This window comes from Rhamphochromis longiceps, linkage group LG7 (genome assembly GCF_057381845.1).
Source record: "Rhamphochromis longiceps isolate RC_006_pf linkage group LG7, R_longiceps_female_GT1.1, whole genome shotgun sequence".
Classification (NCBI taxonomy): domain Eukaryota; kingdom Metazoa; phylum Chordata; class Actinopteri; order Cichliformes; family Cichlidae; genus Rhamphochromis; species Rhamphochromis longiceps.
In genome coordinates, this window is record NC_140563.1 from 40595161 (window position 1) to 40615433 (window position 20273).

General features: G+C 40.6%; 1 protein-coding gene across 2 annotated transcripts in view; it reads right to left on the reverse strand.

Moving 5' to 3' along the window:
- Positions 1 to 20273, reverse strand: part of tnksa (tankyrase, TRF1-interacting ankyrin-related ADP-ribose polymerase a) — a 113600-nt gene that overhangs the window by 58475 nt on the left and 34852 nt on the right. For both annotated transcript variants that reach the window (XM_085413652.1, XM_085413651.1), the window contains 2 exons: positions 13297 to 13333; positions 10500 to 10575 (listed from right to left, as the gene is read on the reverse strand). In XM_085413652.1, coding sequence (XP_085269778.1) covers positions 10500 to 10575; positions 13297 to 13333 — 113 coding nt within the window. The remainder of the gene's footprint in view (positions 1 to 10499; positions 10576 to 13296; positions 13334 to 20273) is intronic.

The window sequence follows — 20273 nt, forward strand, 5'->3', positions numbered from 1 at the left end:
GGCCGTGGTCCAGTTGAAAGTGCAGGTGGAAGAGAGAGGTGAGTAGCTTGAATAAAGCGATATCAATTCATTAACGGATTCCACACAAAGACCTAAACACGGAGCGGACCCAACACATCAGAATCAGCTTCGTCTTTCTCGGCTTTCTCACCCGACGGCCTGAACACGGACACGCTGTCGGAGCTTAGCGATTCTTCGGGTCCGCGCTGTGTTTACGTCTTTTTGCGCTGATTCTGAGCTGCAGGTTTTGCCTCTCTCCAACCAAAATTCACCGAGCCTGCAGCAAAAGAAGCAGCAAACTGCGCTTCACATTTGATCAATGTCGTCATGAATTCCCTCTGACTTTTGCTGTTTTGCTTCCACCATGATAAAAATCACACTTCCTGCACAGCTCTCTCTCTCTCTGTACTTCAGGAACAGTTTCCCGTCTCAAATCTGTTTTCTGCATTATTCATTCGCTTATTACCCACCAGTCTAGCGTTGTTTACAGCGCTTTTTCTTTTTTCACTTAAATGACCTCGGACAAGAAAGCCTAATTTCTGCTGTTCAATACTGAAGAAATTTAAATTTCTTAAAATTATGCAAAATTGCAGAATATTTTTAAGGTTATCTGCTATAAAAAGCCAGACCAGGAAAATCTCCTTCATGTTTTCCTGTGTTTTATTCTCAGTTACTTTCACACAAAGGCATCTGCTGTGATTTTCACAATTCTGATGAAGTCTCATGTGTATCAGTACTGATAAATGATCAGAATTATAATATTTCTGACTGTCTGAGGCTAAATTGAATCAAATCAGGACTTTGAGAACCGGAATTGAATGGATTATAGAAATCAGTGATGATACTCAGCCCTAGTGAGCAGCCTAGGCCTGAGAGAAGTGGATGTACTGTAGCTGTGGGTAATAAGAAAAGATGAAAAGAACTATTGATAACTTTTTTGTTAAGTTAAGGCCTGATCTGTCTGAAATTCATAGCCAGTGCTCTGACACGGTGCCATCAATATTTGAATGCTGAAAAAGCACAGTGTATCCAGAAAACACATTATATGCTGCAGTAAATGCACTGCCCAAGTGTCCCCTCTCCCCACGGCCTTTCAGCAGCAGACAGCAGCAAACAGGTCGTCAGAGGAGGCCAAGATGATGATTAAGTTTTTAACATTTTCTACAATATTGACAAAGCACTTTAAGCACAAGTTTGTTAGTTAATAATTTAGAAATTAATATTGTCTGTATGGACTTCCCCCCCCCAAAGAAAGTGCACATGTAAAACTGCGGTGTTAAGCGATGCGGTTGAAAAATTTGAGTGCGCCTAACTTTTGTGCCGGTACGCCTAAATTTTTAAAGTTAGGCGTACCGGTGCGCCCATGTCAAAAAGTTAGTCTAGAGCCCTGATATATATATATATATATATATATATATATATATATATATATATATATATATATATATATATATATATATATATATATATATATATATATATATTTACACACACACACATACATTGGGTGAATGTGCAGTAGTAGCAGCAAGCAGGTGAATTCTGTACATTAATATGAATAGACATCTGGCTTGGTATCCTGCTTTTAGCTAACAGAAGTGGCACCTGGTGTGGTCTTCTGCTGCTTCTAGCTTTGCTTTGTTGCACTTTTAGAGATGCTCTTCGGTATACCTTGGTTGTAACAAGTGGTTATTTGAGAACCTTCACAGAAGTTACTTGAGTTACTGTTGTCTCCTCAAAAGCTCAACACAGTCTGACCATCTTTCTCTGACCTCTGGCTTCAACAAGGAGTTTCTGCTCCCAGAACTAAGATAAGATAAGATAAGATAAGATAAGATAAGATAACCTTTATTAGTCGCACACGTGGGAAATTTGTTTTGTCACAGCAGGAAGTGGACAGTACAAAAGTTATGAGGCAAAAATTAGAATACAGGGGTCAAAAATTGTAATTATTTATATAAATACTTGGAAGTTTAATAAATATTGCAAAGCTATTTATATTTTTTCACTGCTCGTTTTTTCTTACTGACCTCTTATATGACTCCAAAAATATTTTTGACATCTAATTTAAGTTATCAGAAGTAAAGTAAAAAAAATAACATTCTTTAAAGAAAACACAAAAGAGACTAAGAGGTCCTGATTTTGAAAACAAATTTCAAAGCCATTTTTTCTTTAGAGTTAAAAATTTGCTGCTGTATTCCTGAAAAGTTTTGAAACCCTTGTTGTTCATCAAATGGGAACGATAAACACTGAGTCTTGCTCTTTAGTTGTGTATTTCTTTGATGTTCGTGCCAGCAGGAACACAAGTGGGTGATGATTCTCACTGCTGAGATATAGATCCAAAAACTCACAATATTCTCAAACACACACAAACAAATGCAAACACACATTCACAGCAGAGGCAGCTCGACACAATCCAAAACTTGAAATGTATTCCCTGAAAACCAAACAGAGAACTAGATTACAAGCACAACTGCTGAGCATCAGTGCAGCAGAAGCTACAAGAAGGTAAAACTGAACATTTAAGACATGACGAGTACGCATGTGGAACCTCCGTGTGTACGGAGTGGGTAGTCAGAAAGCATAGGCCATTTTCATAAAGAAGCAATCTGAGAGCTATAAGAGTGTGTGTGCATGTATGTGTGTGTACATGGGAGTAAGCGGTAGGTTTCAATAGAGGCAGCTTGATAACACCATCCACTCAGCTGTGTTAATAATAACCCACTCTGATGGCTCCTCAATCATCTGAGTGCGCGCACATGCAGGCACACATACACAAAGGGGCATCTATATTGTGGTGGAGTGTAATAAGAAGGAGAGGTTCAGAAATAGAGCTGTGGAGAGGAAAACAGTGACTGGAACAGGCCTACATACAACACATGACCAAATGGACGCAAATACCTGACCACAGGGCTGGCATTGTCACATAAAATCAATGTCAGGATTAACTGTCTTATGCACTAATGAGTATTTCTCAAATACATATAAATCTTCAAAGTAGACATTTTCTTTCAGTAGTGAAAAAAAAAACATTGTCAAAGCTTTTTTTTTCCCACTCCTTTTATTTGGAACCCAAGAGGAGGGGCCAAAGGGTTCAGTGCAGTGAGGATTGGACCTTGGCAGTCCAATCTCTGGCTGCTGAGGCTAGCTAATTGGACGTGGACAATCCCTTTTCTGGTGGACAGGGAGCCTACTCTAACACACAAATACCTGAACACAGGCCTGGGTCCTGACTGTTTTCTGTCATGGTCCTGGGTCGTTGACCCAGCGTTTTGTGTTTTGTGATTATTTTCCTCTGTTCTAGTTATTCTGTGTCCTCCCCCCTTGTGTCCGGTTCGGGTTCTAGATTTCCTGTTTTGTTCTGAAAGTCTGTGTCAGTTGTCATTGTGTTCAGCTTGTCTCCTCCGGTCCTCATGTGTATTAGGTTCAGCTGTTCTTCCCTCCTGTGTGTGATTACCTGAATACCTTGTGTGTGTGTATATTTAGTGGGTGTCGGTCTGTGTTCGTTGTCGGCTCGTCTGCATTCATCCGTGTATCTCTGCGTTCTATGGTGTTCCTGTCTCTGCGTCTCTCTGCCCCGCACCCCTTTTGTATGGTCTCAGGTTTGTCAGTTAGTTCTCCCAGTTTAGGTTTCTTCATTTGTTTTGTCATGCCTCACTGCCTGTTTCTGCCACTTCCACTTTGTAAATAAACATCACTCGTATCATCAGTCACTGCTGCATTTTGGGTCCTCCTTTTCCTCCACACCACACGGCTCACTCCGCCAGCCGTGACATTTTCAGTATGTTCAAAGTACAGTGTAAAGTACCCAACCTTCTTGGGGGTCCCTGATAAGGGTAATGAAAGATGCCCAATCTGGTGACTCCACTGTCCTACTGAGGGACTTGGAATCTCACGTGGGAAATGACAGTGAGACCGAAAATGTGACTGGGAGGAATGGCCTGTCCAACCTGAACACGACGTTGTGTTCTGTTATTGTTGATGCTTCTGTGCTAATGGCAGTTTGTCCAGAACTAAAACCATGTTTGAACATAAGGGTGTCCATGAACAGGCATGTCACTAGGACACCATAGGCCAGGATGCTTCCCGGGCACCTCCTAAGTGAGGAGTTCCAGACATGTCCGACAGGGAGGAGGCACCAGGGCAGACCCAGGACACGCTGGAGAGATTACATCTCTCAGTTGTGATCGGAATGTGTTTGTGTTAGTGTGTGTGTTAGTGTGTGTGTGTGTCCCGGAACGGGTGGAGGAGGTGGCTGGGGTGAGGGAGATCTGGGCATTTCTGCTTAACTTGCCCCTATTCAGCACATTAAGTGACGTGGCTGTTTGAAGATACTGAAACAAAGCTAATGTGTTTTTTCCCCTCCCTTGTAGTAATTACGTACCTTGTAGCTTAATCCTGCATCACATATAACAAAATTGTGCTCAAAGAACCGACACAGCTTCTTTTTTCCATGCCAGCTCTTCTTTATCCTCGCACCAGACTACTTCTCTTTCTAAAACTGCTAACTATCGGGAGCTCACACACTGAGGGAGATGAGCTGTTTGTTAATGTAGCTAAAGAGCATTACGGATACGCCAATTACCCGTAAGACAGCATTCTGTTTGTGATTGATTAAAGCTTTGACTCTGACCGTAGCCTGTCCACATACTTTTGGGCATAAGGTCTGTTTCTCTTTCTGTCTGTTTGCCTTCCCTCTGTGCGTCTCTTCTCATGTATGTTGTATACAAGCAGAGCTTTTTAATTCTCGAAGAGCCGTCTGCAAATAACATTTATGCTCCAGATCTTTGTTTGTTCGTGGGAGTGTGTGTGTACGCATGTGCGGTTGAAAAGGGAGAGACTGAGAGTCTGTGCCATATCTAATTAAATTGAAATGGAGAACAAGAGGCTGGAGAAGAGAGGAAGACCGAAAGAGACGGCAGTGACTCTTGTTTAATTTTAAAGAGGAGTACCATTATTATCAATCATTAGGACTCTTCCAGGCTCTGTGTAGTGCCCTTTCATTATCTGTGTGAGTGTGATGCTCCCCTCTTGTTTATGATGATAAATGTCAATATTTTATACGTTGAAATATTGCAGATTTTGTTATAAAAGTGCTGGTTAAGTTATGTACGTTTTGCATATCTGCATACTTCAATGAAAAAAATGTGTGTTGTTTTTTCAGAACTTGGGGCAAATGCCTGTGTATATTACAATAATCCTATTTCATGAGAATGGCCTGCATTAATATAGCTCACTGGCAGTGTTTCCAACCATCAGGATACCTTTATGCTACATGCCACGCTTGCTTTTTTACACACATTACATTAAGAATTTGCATCTGTATTATGTAATACCCATTATTTCATTTTCTGCAACTGAGTGTTTTTATTCTGACACTTTCCATCAGGCGACTGTGCTTTGGTTGCTTAAGTGAAAGGATGGGTGACAACTGCAAAAGTTTTTACTATCCCCCAGTTTCAACCAATATCTACAACCAGTAAGTAGAATTCAATCATTTCTGTTAGTCGTACCCCCCATTAAAATACCCTAAGACCATAGTGAGGATGAATCTGCACTGGAGTGCAAATGTATTCCACCTACCCTGCACGAGTGCTTTCAGCCCAGGCAATTAAAGAGCATTACAAATACAGATTAAGTAGAAGAGGTCATTTCAGTATCTGTCTGAACACAATTTTTATTCTCTGGATGAGGCTGCATGTTTCTATACTCATGCTCCATTAAATTTCGGCGTCCCTCAATGATCCGTTGCAGTTGTCCCCTCCATATCCAAAGAATTTCAAATTATACAGTTTTCCCTCTGGGGTCTCACATCCCCAGCAGGCCACCTGCACAGATAATAGCTAGAGGATGCTCTCTCACAATTACGGATACGGGAGTGATGTGATGAATACAAGCTGCAGCTGAGTATCATCAACAACACACCCAAGTACCCATAATTAGAGGAAAGAGCCTCCTCAAGGCTGTTGTAGCATTAATATGACAGTTACCAAAAGTATAGGGTGAAAGGATCTCTTTGGCTCCCTGGTTGTCCCAGCAGTTGCCATAGCAACCAATAATGTACTGTACGTTTTGCATCGGTGACCAATAAATTGCAGATATCTGTTTACTGAAAAAAATATATAACCAGATCACTAAGTTAAGACTCGAAATGTAAAAAAAAAATGCTTTAAAAAAATAAAGGGAATGTACTGATTTTTCTGAATAGCGCTACACACTGAGCATGTTGATGCCTCAAGGGAGAAAAATAGTAACAGCAAGCTGCTATAACATTTCATTGTATGGTGCCATGTTGAGTCCCACTCATGTTTCAACTCTGTGCCTTCAGTCTGCTTATAATCCATCTTCAGTCCCTATCATCACTCATTTAGCACGCACTGCAAAGAAATTCAAACATATGCTGTGTAATCAGAGGACATAGTTGATCGATTTATGGACAATTCTCCATAAATCGATCATTTTGAGGGGAGAATGATCATTTCCTATTAGCCCTACTGTACTAAACTGAGTGCAATTCATATCGAGGACACTCTTATGATAAGGAGTGAATGGACCTAAATAGATTAAAGTAGACCTGTTTGGATTTTCCTCATTTTCTTTTATATATACGGTTACAATATTTGATGTACATGAACATGAGCAAAGTTTCAAATGAGTCTGGCTCTGTATACAGAGCATATCCCTACATATGCCTAATATGGTCATCTCAGGTAAACAGTGTGCACAACAGTAGCAACAACCTACTGCTCATTTTTTGTTTTTTTGAGGGTTGCCAACATAACTGACTTAATGGGAAAGACAGTAGAGACGATAAAATATAACATCGTATAAGCACCAACTACTACATTTCTGGTACTGTTACATCCTTAGATAAAAGCTAATAGTAAAAGAAAATAAAGGATTGAATTCAGTGTAAATTAATAAGAACATGGAGATTGCCACCTGGTTTACCTTGTTTTTGTTTTTGCAGCTATAGATCTAACTTATTTTAATACATTTTACTGTCATGTTTATGGAGATTACAGTAAGAAAACCAAAGAAACCAACAGATAACAGTATTATACTCCACTGCAGTACTTTACATTAAGAAGCTGTTGTTCTTGTTTAAAGGAAAATTGTAAAATAACAGTTAAAACCTTGGTAATCTAGCAGCCAGTACTTTACTGTTATTGAAAACCGTGGCTTGTCACAAGCTGAGCTTCTAACATAATCTGACATACAACAAGCACAAACTTTTGGGTTTAGGGTTTAGTTTAATATGAAAACCTAAACTCTCAGTCTCTTCTCCGCTGAGAAGAATAACAGTTCAGAGTAAAAAACCCAAGAGAGACTCGATAAGGGCTCAAGTGGGACCACAAAACTGTTTGGACACTTGCTGCTGAAAAGTGGAACTGTCTTACTCTGTTCTCAAGGAAAAAACAAGGTTTTATTTCTGTCAGGCTGGAAAACAGTAATGTGCAAGGCCAGAGGGAGTACTTCAACTAAAGCTACAAAAATACAAAACTAGAAGAGTAGTTTGCTTCTCCTTCCAGTTATTCATCCGAGGGACTAATCAGTCATAAGCCAGATGTGCTGCTGCAATGCAGCAGAGCTCAACCTTAGGCTCAGGGCTCCCTGCGGACGCATGCGGTGAGGCTGTAGTCACAAAAGTTTCTCCATTAAGTTAACAGGATATAATACAGCACCTTTCTCTGTAGGGCTGTGTACTTTTGGTGTTGTACCTGGCATTTCATTTAGCGTGGCTGGCATTCTTTCAAGTTCTAAGTTCTCACTTTATCCTCTGCAAGCTAATGAGATCAGAATTAACTTCAAACTGCAACCTTAGCTGACTGCTACAGTCTCATCTCACTTTTATTATTATTATTATTATGCAACTGTAGCATTATTCAACTAAGTAAAAGGTCTAATTATAATTAGGGTTTCCGAAAGTTTACTTTAGACCATTATGAATGTTATTGAAGTCCTAATTCACATCTATAGTTGTAAGAAAGGGAAAATGGAGTCCCAAAGAGGCTTGAAGAGTAAACAAATGAATTTGTCTAGTCACAATTGGTCGGCATGGTTTAACTCATTAGCCCTACTAGGAGTATATTGAAGCTCTTTTCCAAACTGAGTAGTTTCTGTAATAATGTCTTATCTTTATGGGGGAAAGAGTTAAAGCAGTTGACATCTATCAGCTCTGTTTTTCTTTGACTGGTGTTAAGCCATCATGTCCCAAGTCCAGAACATCCCTGATCTTCCTGTTAGTGTTCAAACATTGTCCCCAAAGAAAGATATAAGAGTTAAAATTGTTGCTACAGAGTGAGTTATACATGGGTTGCACTTGGTAATGGTCCTAATGTAAATATAGAACATTATTGGGCGATGGGAAACATCGGCGGCATCTTTTGTCCACTTCAAGTCTTTCTGACTTGTTGACAGTAACTCTGTTTCTTTTTTTTTTTTTTGCAAAAGTTTGCAAACTGGGTTTTTCCAACTGTTCTTGTTGAATGCTCTCATAACAAGAAGATTTTTAACTTCTACTTTTTTAATCCTTTTTTTGATCGAAAGTTGCTATTTTTGTTTTATGGGAGGAGATATTGAGCCAGCCCACACACCAGATTCTGACACAAAAACTACAGCAGGTTCTGACTAAGCCACGCAACTTTTATTCGTCGTTATTGCATCCATATTGCTATTTTTGTTTTAGTGTAATCATTACAATAACATTTAAAAGACTGAATGTGCAATCAACTCTCTACAACATTAGCTTCCAAAATTCAATACATTTTTATGACCCGTCAAATGAGACATTTTAAAGGCTTAAACTTTAGATGATTGATAGCATTTTAGACTCAATTTTAGGACCCTAAGGAACTCTGCAATATACCCTCCATATGACCATTATGGGAAAAGTTGTAAACTGTGCTTCCAATTCACTAAGCAGCTTTCAGTATGTTGAGCTTTGCATCTGACAGTACTGGAAATGAGCCCACACTTGGGTGCCTCCTAATTAACCGGGCTTTCCTTTACTTTCCTATGGACATGTTCGGAGAACTGTTCCAAGATGACCATTAATTTAAATCAAAGCTAATTTCACAAATTTAATTTAATGTCTCTAAAATGTCTTTAAAAGGAGGGACTCTATTCATCCCTTCACATGACTTGCATTTTAGACTCAAGCTACTGTACCTACAGTGTCTTACAAACTGGGCATCTCATCAAGGGCTTGACAACATGACAACGGACAGATTTGCTTGTTGCCTCTGCCAACAAGGTTATATGACTGGTTCAGTTTGTCTGTTTGTTAGAATGATTACTGAAGGTTACAAAGAGACCGGAGTGAAAATCTTACCAGAGATGGTGCCTTGGCCAAACAAGTGATTTTTCGAGTCGATCTGGATGTAGATGTGGATTCAGGAATACAGAAACTACAAGAAAACAACTTGACCATGGTTGTGTGTTGCTTAAGCATGAAGGTTGTGAAGAGATTGCAAAGCTCTGCCAAGGCTGAACAATCTTAGTCACCTTATATTTCTGAGTGAAGAGTACTCAAAAGTTCTGCCAAGGTTTGACCACTTATAGATATTTTATGTGAAAGATTTCTGTCTGGGCATCTCTCACTGGTTTCAAGTTCTCACAAATTTCTCCACAGCCAGTCAGAATTATCAATGTTATTATCAAAAAGGCTGCTCAGAGGTCGTTCAAGCATGTTGCTAGCCATTCTGTCAATCACACTACATCTTTACAGGCCTTATGGAGCAGATAAGCTGGGTTTTTAAGCCTATAACTCTTAATAAATCATACCTGCAACTTTAGCTTTACTATTTTATCTTTTATATAAATACCTTCGTGTTAAAGGTTACCCTTAACTGTGTGTCCTTCAAAGCCTCGGCTCATTTTGCACAAAATAATTTGCTTTGAATGAGGAATAGGATGGGAACTGTGTCATTTTCATTACTATCAATGAACACACCTGAATCCATTCTTCACTCTTCTTACTATTCAAAGCTAATCCATGTACATGCAACTGCAGTAGTGCAGACATTCAAATACAAGTATGCTATTGGGGGGGTAACTTCACAATTTGCATATACTTCAATCAGCTGTAAAAGAAGGAAAAAAAACAAAAACTGTACCTTTGTTTCAGAGACCGTATCCCTGAGTGTGACAGTACCGTGCGTCCTGCCATCCTCTGCTATTGTTCAGCACGGGTACTAATTTATTCACGGAAGGTTTTGTGTCTTCATCTATTCATTTTATTGACTGACAGCCGAGAAAGGCTAAGCCTGCTGGTGAGTGCTAGGATTATTTCATAAAGCCAAGGCCCACAGCAGCCAATACCAGCATTTGTTTAACTTTTCTGGGCGAAATAATAAAATAAAACCACCAGTTGGTTGGTTTTGTACCCCTAAAACCCCTCCGAGTTGCTCAGTCACTCAGGAAATGAGTGATGAGCTTATTATTGCTCGACTCTGTGTGGGTGGATACGCTTTTGTGCATACACGCTTTACTCTTACCTTGCGGCCGTCGCTCGCATGGCAGTTGACGTTGAGCGGCGTAAGCAAGGCCATTAGCTTCTCCTCGTTTCCACTCCTGCAAATGCACACACACATACATAAACACACAAACGTTAGACAGAAAACAATCACTGCCACCACCGAGGATTAGCACCGTTGCTCTGCAGCAGTATGGAGGAGAGAAAATGAGGGAAAATTAGATAAGAAGCTTGAGATTGAGGCAAAAAGCCTGAGAAATTTGATCTGCAAAAATGTACTGGCAGAGGAAATGTTTGGAGGATGGACCGATGCTGGATGGACTAGTGTTTTCCTGCACAATTGAGTGCAATATGCCATGAAAATCAATTAGAGATGCCTCTTTGGCCACCTAGCTAAAGAGGAATTAAGATTTTGTCTGTACTGCTGATCTGTGTTTCCTGGTTCTTGGACTGACTGGCCTGACATTGGATGACCACCAGGAAGTGATGCCAAGGCAGCAGCCAATCCAACTACCATCCACCCCGACAGCCATAAAATAAGAAGCTGTCAGTTGGTTTAAAAAAAGGATTACTGTCCCATTCTTCCATGTTCCTCTTTAATTCTTTTATCCCTTCTTTGATTGGACCTCTCCTTCCTTCTCTTTGTGTCTATATTTTTCATACTCTATTTTTAAAAAAAAACCAAACAAAAAAAAAAAACATTCACATCCAGTCCTTCTCCCAGAGTGAAGTTTCCATGTTTCCTCACTCTCGTAGCTGCTTTTCACCCCATTCCAACCACCATTACCTCCCATCTCTTAGTTCTCCCCTCCTCATAGTTATCTCCTCTATTTTCCTCCTGCTCTCTTCTTCTGCAATTTTTCCTGTCCACCTCTAGTTCCAGTATGCAGTGGCTTCCCCTTTTTCCTTCTATTTCTTTTCCAAGGACTGTTAGCAAATACAAGAGAGACTTCCTTTTTGATGCATGATGTGTTGGATATTTGTTTACACTGTGGCCATGAATATTATCTGAAATTAGTCAAAAATTGAAGGAATATCTCACTATTTTCTGAAATATGTTACGCTGCTTTCTTGCCACTATCAGGAAGTTACACCGAGCAGCTGACTGCAAAAATAAAAAAAGAATAAGCCAATAAATTTCTCAAACCATTTAAGTTGATTAATGGACCAGCTTCTGGCTATGTCTCTTAATGTTTTCAGAAATGCAGTTCTTTTACACTCACAGCCCTGACTAAAGCAACAGCCCACCTGCAACTTACATCCAACTTTCATCCTGTTAAAAAGGTTCCAATGCACTTAATCTGTATGTTTAAAGCACGTAAGCTCCACCATTAAAACCTTATAGTAGTACAGTTGTTGCCTATTAGCTACAAGAAGCTAGCAGGGTTACAAACAGTTTATCGTTGTGGTTGTTTTTGCAATATGGTGTGTGCCAAAGTAACATCACAGTTGCTGGTTGTTTTGGCAACTAGTACACCTCCTGATTTTTCTAACGTGGCATGCTACATGTAATGCAGCTGATCGGTGGGTATGATTGAGCTATTGATCAGTGAAAATAAGATTTTGGCACAACTGCTGAAAAGGAGAATTTCCTGTTTTGCCTGTAGTGCCAACGAGGTGAGGAGTGACACTTATTGTTTCCCTCCAAGTAGCATCACCATCATCATCAGATACCATTTTACAGATCACCACAGAGTTTCTTGTCAGCTGACTGACGGCCTTAAAGGGACAGATTTGCCTCACTGGGCAGACATCTTTCTGCATCAGCTGCCTTGTCTAATATTTGCTGTCACATACATTAAGAATATATTGAGCCACTGCACTCCTCAAGAAAGCTATCCGGCCCATAAATGAAAAGGTTAAAAACAAAAGAAGAGAAATTTTAAAAAAAAATTTCTTTTGCTCGCACACGCGCACACACGCGCGCGCGCACATACACACACACACCAAGAAAAAATAAAAACATTCTGGAAAATTACATGTGTGATAAGCCAGTCAGTGGCTCAGCTGTGAGAGCGCCACAGTGGGATCACAGTTCACACTTAAACAGCCTACTGACCCCATAATACAGTGGTAATGCTATACTGGGCCAGCTGCTGCCTTACGATTGTGTGTGTGTGTGCATGTGCGCGTGCATCTGTGCATGGCTGGAAGAGCGGGAGACAGGAGGGGGTCTACTGGAGCGATCAGCCACCCACACGCAATCCTAAATTAAAGCTTTTCCACTTCCACATGCCCAGAGATGGAAACAGGCAGACACACACAAGTGCACACACACACACACTCACAGCCCACATGCACTGCCTGCAACCATAACATGCCTCCAAAATGCACAAGTGTCACTGGCTCAAAAGTACTGAGCTTTCTATATCTGAAAAACCTGTCTAGTGTGGGAGCTGAGTGTGTGTGCAAAAAAAAAAAAAGAGGCTCAAGTGATAAACGGTTTGACAAATAGGAAGCAAAGAAAAGAAAAAAAATCAGGAGGCAAGTAAACAGAAGAGAAGAGAAGAGCATGAGTGACAGGAACATGCAGGAAATCAGAAATAAGAGAACTCTGATGGGAAACAACAAACGAGTGTGGAGGATGAAAAAACAACAACAACAACAGAGAAATAAAATAAAGGGTATCAGACGTGGAGGGCGAAAGGAGATACATGAAGAGTAGAAATGGGTACGGGAAACCACAGCAGCGAGTCAAGCTGAGAAGAAAGTAAGCAGGGGAACAAGAGATGAGAGGGAGGCTTAAAGAGGCAAGAAAGCAGGAGAGGGAGCATGACAAAAATGAAAACAAAGAAGAGCATGCAGACTCTGGTACTCACCTTGCCGCCTCCAGCAGCTCATCCTTCTTGTATTCACCTAGATGGTTACAGAAGATCATGGTGTCAGACAACTGGCCAGTAACACACATCAACCACACACAGACACACATGATCAAGCGCAGAGAGGAGCCATGTAAAAACTCGCACATTGACTATTGGGGGAAGACACCATCTTTCTTTCTATCCCTCTCCACCCCCCACACCCCCTTCTCCACCTCCTCCTCTTTCTCTCCTCTCTGCTATTCTCACTCAGCGCGCACCCCTCTGGCTCCGGTTGCCGTGACGATGTGTTGCCGGCAGCGACCACAGCACGTTCATTGTTTGGGCGACGAGCGGAGGACCGACACACGCTCTGCCTCTATCCGCCCGTGCATCTCTCCATCCTTCTCTCCTTCGCCGCGTTTGTCTCCGGTGTCTCGGCCGCTGCTCATATTGCTAACGAGCGTCCCACGTTCTCCATCATTCCTGTTCCTCTCTCAGTCACCCTCTCTCTCCTCTTTTTCTATCTCTGTCTTCCTGCCTCCCCCCCCCCCCATGGGCTCAGGAGGCGCAGTTACCATTTAAAAAAAAAAAAAAGAAAAAAAACTGAAATAAACAAACCCCTCCCCCTGCTTCCTCACCCTCTTGCGCTCCCTCTCGCATAGCCCTGCCTCCCTCATACACTATAGTCAAAACACTCACAACTTCCTCTATGTGTCTTTTCTGCCACTGAAACAGATGTTCTTGGGTGGGGGAGGAACACATCTGTAATACTCCTGGACTGACTTCCATATTTATTTATGCCTGTTTGGCATTACTGGCCCTACTTCAGGGTTTGTGGTTATAGATAACTGGGGACTAAAAATAAAATCACCAATTTTACAGTAATATTAAAATAAAATCATGGATAATAAAACCCCCTCTATAAAATCTTACCTACACATGAGTAAATACAAAAAACAATTTTATTCTTTCTTTTTTTAGCACAACAATGGGGAACGTCGATGGTATACCTGCTGCAGGTGTATGCCTTTTTGTCAGACTTTTTGTGCACCCATTTACTCCGTTGCTGTTTGTTTGTTTGTTTTTTTTAAATGGCGGTTTTGAAGGAGTAAAGGAGTCAATCTCATGACTCATTGAGTGACTGGCCAAGTGATGGCATGCAGTCTGTAGACATCACATTTTTGTACTTACTCAGGTCACTTGGAAGCCCTAGCAAAGCAAGAACTAAAAAAAAAACAAAAAAAACACCTGGTACCAGGTACTACCTGCTAATGAAAACACCCACAAGAACCAAATTGAGTTGAGTCGAGCTGAACTTATGGGGACCATGCAGGAGCGCTGACCAAGCATGGGGAGCACGGGCTTGGTCAGCGCTCCTGCATGGTTTCGGCTCATCTTCGGTTAACCCCCATCAACATATTCCATGAGGTCAGCCCAGCTAATTGAAGCCAGGGGCCTAGACTTAGAGAGGAGAGGGTAGTGCGTGCGACAGTTGTCCGTCCCAGCACTTTTTCCACAAACTTCACCTGTCTTTCCAGGGTCAAGCGACAGAGCTGGCGACAAAACACACAGGCTTAGCTCCTAGCGTGAGCAATCCCCAGGCAGACATGCAATGCATTGCGCTGATCGCTGTAGTGCAAAGGAGCTAATTAGCAACAGCTATCTAGCCCAGCAGAGCAGAAGTATTCGTAGTGAGGTAAAAATCATAAGAACTGAGGGATGACTGTGATGACCAAGGTACATATGTGCAGGTGGGGCCCTGTGCATGTCATCACAGGTCATCTGCCTGAAGGTGTGAATAGAGGGGGCATCATATCCCATACTTATGTGTCGTAAAGAGTGAATCGACTGAAAGGGAACAGGAAACTGAAGCTAAAACCAAAATAGGCTCAAAAAAATTAGGATATTAACATATTAAGCACATACTCTGACAGAGAATGCTTAAGTTACTGTATCATGAGATAAAGTATGCAGCTTGAAAGTTTTTGGGTTCATTTTTTTTTTTCCACTGGCTTGGTTTGGTCTGTTGCTGCAGCATGTTAAAAGGAGTCCACTTTTAATCTTTATTCTATAAAAAGCTTTGGTAGATAAAACGCAGAAGCTTATTAGCAGTTCAGTTTCGTTAGTAAAATGTGGTAAAAAAGAGAAAATGAACATGTTCCACTTGGTTAACTCTAAATATTGGAGAAAGGCAGGATTGTAAACAAGATCATCTATAGAAAATTGACATTGCTAAGTAGAGCCTGCCCAGTAAAACACCAAAGTCTTTGTGACTTCTAATGAAAAGTGACATGGGAACTTATTCAAACATGAGACGATATTCACACGAATGTACCCAACAAAGTTCCTCTCTGAGTGAGACTACAGAGAAAGGAAAAGTGTATAAAATTTAAATGGGAAATTAATAAATAATCAAAAGAAGATGGAGAGGTAACTGTGATAGAGATAACCGGAAAAAGGATGAGGAGGATTTGCTGTGTGTACATGGAGCAGACGGAGGGGTGGGGTATAGGCCGAGGAGCAAAGAAGAAAGGTTACAGAGAAGGGAAAAGAGGGAGGAGGGAGGAACAAAGGATTTGCAGATGAAAGAGAGAAGGGATGATTAGGGATCTGGAAACTGACATGTATGGATTTGACACAGTATAATTGGTGTTAGGGGGGCTAAGGCAGAACAGTGAGAGGAAGAAGAAGCGGGTGGTGGGGGAGGCAGAGAGGGGCACAGACAGGAAGGACAATAGAAAAATATGAATACAAAGAGAAAGGAGACACATGTAGAGAGAGATCGGGAAACCAAATTAGAAGATGTAGTACAGAACCAATTTATGTTCGGAGACAGATTCATTCTTCCATTACACACCTGACAGTCACAATCCCTGAACCCAGGTGCATAATGTTGTTCTAATCATCATTTTTATTACTATTATTTACATTATTGAACTTTTAGTTTAACCTCCTGAGACCCGAACTCTTTCATGGCATTCATGTTTAATTTCTCTTTGATATTTCGACATATTGGGACCTGATGAATGTAAAAAACAAAGAATTACCAGATTTTATTTTTTTTTTACCCGATTTCTGTTTCTAAGAAAAATGAGATCCACATATGAGGATATTTGTTTAAAATTTCGATAGAAGAGTGGCAGTATAATGTCCTCGTAAGTGGATGTCAGGCCCTTGTAGAGCAAAATTTTGTATTTTGGTCTGGACAACCTAAAATGTGATGTCCACATATGTGGACGGCAGGTCCTAGGAGGTTAAAGTTGATTAGTGATAAACATCACACACAACTTTTGTATTTTTTTTCTTATTAGACTCCATTAACGGATAGAGTTTTTTCGGTAGGGGACTTGTCTTCTACACATTTGCCGATCTCCTTCACATTCAATCGTCATCTTTCTTGCAGATTAAGGTGAAGTACACTGTCCCGAACAAAAGCAAAAGTACCTGGGGTGATCGAACCTTTCAGACTGTGTTATATGACCTTTGAATTTCTCTGTCTGCTTCCCTCAGATCTGCCCATGTGGATTTTCTTAAAAGTCAGCTTAACTTTTAATTTTGGGCAATGGGTGTACCAGATTTGATTTGATTTTTTAACATTTGTAATTCTTCATTACTGCTATATTTTCATGGTCAAGATGACCTGCTGAAGTTCAAACCAGGGATCACAATGAGCAAGAAAGACTGACGTGGCATGCTGGTACTAATACTAGGATATACCAGGATTTTCCTGCATCGACCTGAATGGAAGGCAAAGGTAACTCAAATAACAACTTGTTACAATCAAGTTATGAAGACCACAACCACTACATCTTACAGCAGCTGAAGATCACATCATGTGCCACTGCTGTTGGCTAAAACAGGAAACTGACATTACAAGTTACACAGCTTCACCAAAACTAAACTGCAGCAATGCATGGCTGGGTCAGAATTTGGTGTAAACGCAAAAGCTTGGATCAGTCCTGCATTATAGCAGTTCACGCTGCTACTGGTCTCCTGATGCCTGCTTAAATTATCTCAGATTGGTTGAACATGACAATGATTCAAATGGCCTCCACAGTCACAAGATCTATGTGGTGAAACAGATCGTCTTCCATATGAAATCTGCAGAAGCTGTGTGACACCACCGTCTCTGAGAAATGTTTCCAGCAGCTTGTTGAAACTAGGCCAAGAAGAATTTAGGCATTTCTGGAGGCAAAAACACTAGCAAGGTGGACCTAATAAAGTGGCAGATGAGTGTATATCCTGTTGTTATTGCAGTTCTCATCCAATAAATTCTCCCCTGCTTTGATATTCCAGTGTTCTCGCTTTTCTAGCTGTTAATTTTGTATTGTTTCCATCCATTACTCCATTATTTCATTGCCTTTGTAACACTTGTCTGTGAATACATAAATGCATTTTGCTTTTGCTTTTCTTTTGCTTGTCATATAAATTTGTCACATTTTAAACTTCTTTCAGAGTTCAAAGGGTTATGGCACTTTGAACTTTACTGAGTTAAAATCAAGCTTTTAAGCCTCAAGGCTTTTTGATATTCATGAGTGGGTGTCAGTGGATGAGGTCACCAGTGACATTAACCTCTCTGTGTTGCAGTGGGGTTTTTTTAAGCAAATAATAATAATTTAAAAAAAATCTTAACTGATTCAACTCCCACTATTTTCACCTCTGAGGCTTGCATTTTGCATTAAAACGCTCGGCTCTTTTCACTTAAAAGTCTCAAATAAAAACAACATTTGGAGTTATGACTAGTGGCAGGAAGGGAGTGACTCAGCCTCCTAATTCAATTTAAGCCAAACTGACACCTGAATGCAAACATATTCAGTGTTGTTATGTTTAGCTGAGCGTGCTGTCACACACAGTGCAGAAATAAAGCAGCTGAAATGCAGACAAAATGAGATATACTTCCTCGTTCAACCACAGGATGATTCAAGGATGCTTTGAAAGCTATAGTGATTTAAACTAACTGCGGCTCAGCAGTTTTAATTAGTATCTCTCACACACAGATATCAAGTAAGGACAACAAAAGGTTAGGTGTTAGTTCTGCTCCCTTTTTGCTTCTAGGCTTCAGGCACCACTTCAAAACATGACTAATGACACATACTCCTTTTTGATAGTGGTCAGCTTTCATATCATTCTTCCATGGAAAGAAGTGGGCAAGAAAGTCCACCTATTTTAAACTTGGAGGTCCTCGGGAAGTTTCGTGGTTTTAAAATCATTTAAAATAAAATTACATTTTTAAAAAATTATAGAATAAGAAAGCCATGTTTTGCAGTACTTTGTGGTCAGCATGTGAATTTAAGACAATTTGGGAGAGTGACAAATGGTAAGTCCTTTGAACAAGAGGTCAGACTTCCTTTAGCTGTTTCCTTCCACTGAAGCAGCATTCAGATGGCACTCAAGTGGAATTTATTCAGATTTCAGAAGCTTGTTCAAGTAAAATGTGGAAAATAGCTTAATTTTAGCACTGTGATAGATAATGGAAAAGAAAACAAACAATTAAAGGGTATTGAGGGCTTTTCTCAGCATTAAACTGTTGCTGGACTGAATATTTTTATAGGGGACAGTGTGTGGCACTTTAAAACGCTTTGGATACAATCTGTACACAAAGCGGGATCTGGCAGAACAAAAGTCAGTGCACCAGAAAATCAATAATTCAAGCTTTGTCCAACGACAGACAGTAAAGCAAATTCAATACAGATAAGGACTCTGCTGAATAAAGAGCACAACCTGAAAAACACCTGTCCATTAATGCTGCCTGGTAGTGGTCTCAGAGGGACCACTTCACAGGAGTGGTAAACAAGGTCAGATACTTGAGGTATTTTAAGTTCTGCCACAGCTAATAAAAGGAAAGATATCCTAGACATTAAAATTTGATGTTAATGAAGTTCATATAAGACCAGAAAAGTATATTACAGTGGCTCAAAACACTCAATCAAATCACTCATCAATAAAACACAAATTTTACTACAAGCAAAGCTACTGGAATGCTTCTCTAATCAATTATAAAGATGCAAACATGTTGAGCGATTGAACATCCCCTTTCTGCGAGGGTAAAATAACATGACTGAGAGGAGAAAAAAAACAAAGAGCAGCATAGGACGTGAACAGATGGCTGCTTTTAAAATGGATCGCGTCAGACCACGACTGCTCACTCATGGTAAGTGATAGTGAGTCAGTGGGACAGCAAAATACTTAAAATGTCACATATTAATAGGAGAGTAGTCTTTCAGATTACAGCGTGGTGTTTGGATGCTTCGACGTATTTTCCAGTAATAACAGACAGGCAACTATGTGATATAAGAGGAGGATGTGCTTTAGTATGTATGAAAACATCTGAGAGAGAGAGAGAGCGAGAGAGAGAGCGAGAGAGAGTGTGTGTGTGTGTGTGTGTGTGTGTGTGTGTGTGTGTGTGTGTGGGGGGGGGGGGGGGGACAATCCTGCTGACTCCAAACAGAAGAGACAAGGACATGTTAAAGCTCAGGACAGGCTAGCTGCCTCCTGAATGATGATATTATGTGTGTGTGTGTGTGTGTGTGCCAGACAGTGCCTTAGCAGAGTGCAGTAGACACCAGCGATCACCATTTGAATTCCAATTGTTGTGTGCTTGAAAGCAGGCTCTCTTTTTTTGCATATGTGCATTTGTGTGAATGTCTGTATATGCACGTATGTGTGTGTGTGTGTGTGTGTGTGTGTGTGTGTGTGTGTGTGTGTGTGTGTGTGTGTGTGTGTGTCCGTCTGTCCGTCCAGGGTCATACAAGTCAATGTCAAACAGTCACAATACTATATATAATGCATATATATATATATATATATCTTGCCCATCTAGCAAAGACCCTGTATGCTAGGTGTGTATGTGTAAAGTAAAAGGCTGTATGAGCACAGACTATGCTGACTGGACCATGAGTCGCTTCAGCGCCCAGCTGTCTGCTTGTGTGTGTCAGTGTGCTCAAATCAAATATCATTTACTGTAGAAGCATTTATCTGCTGCCCCACAACAACAC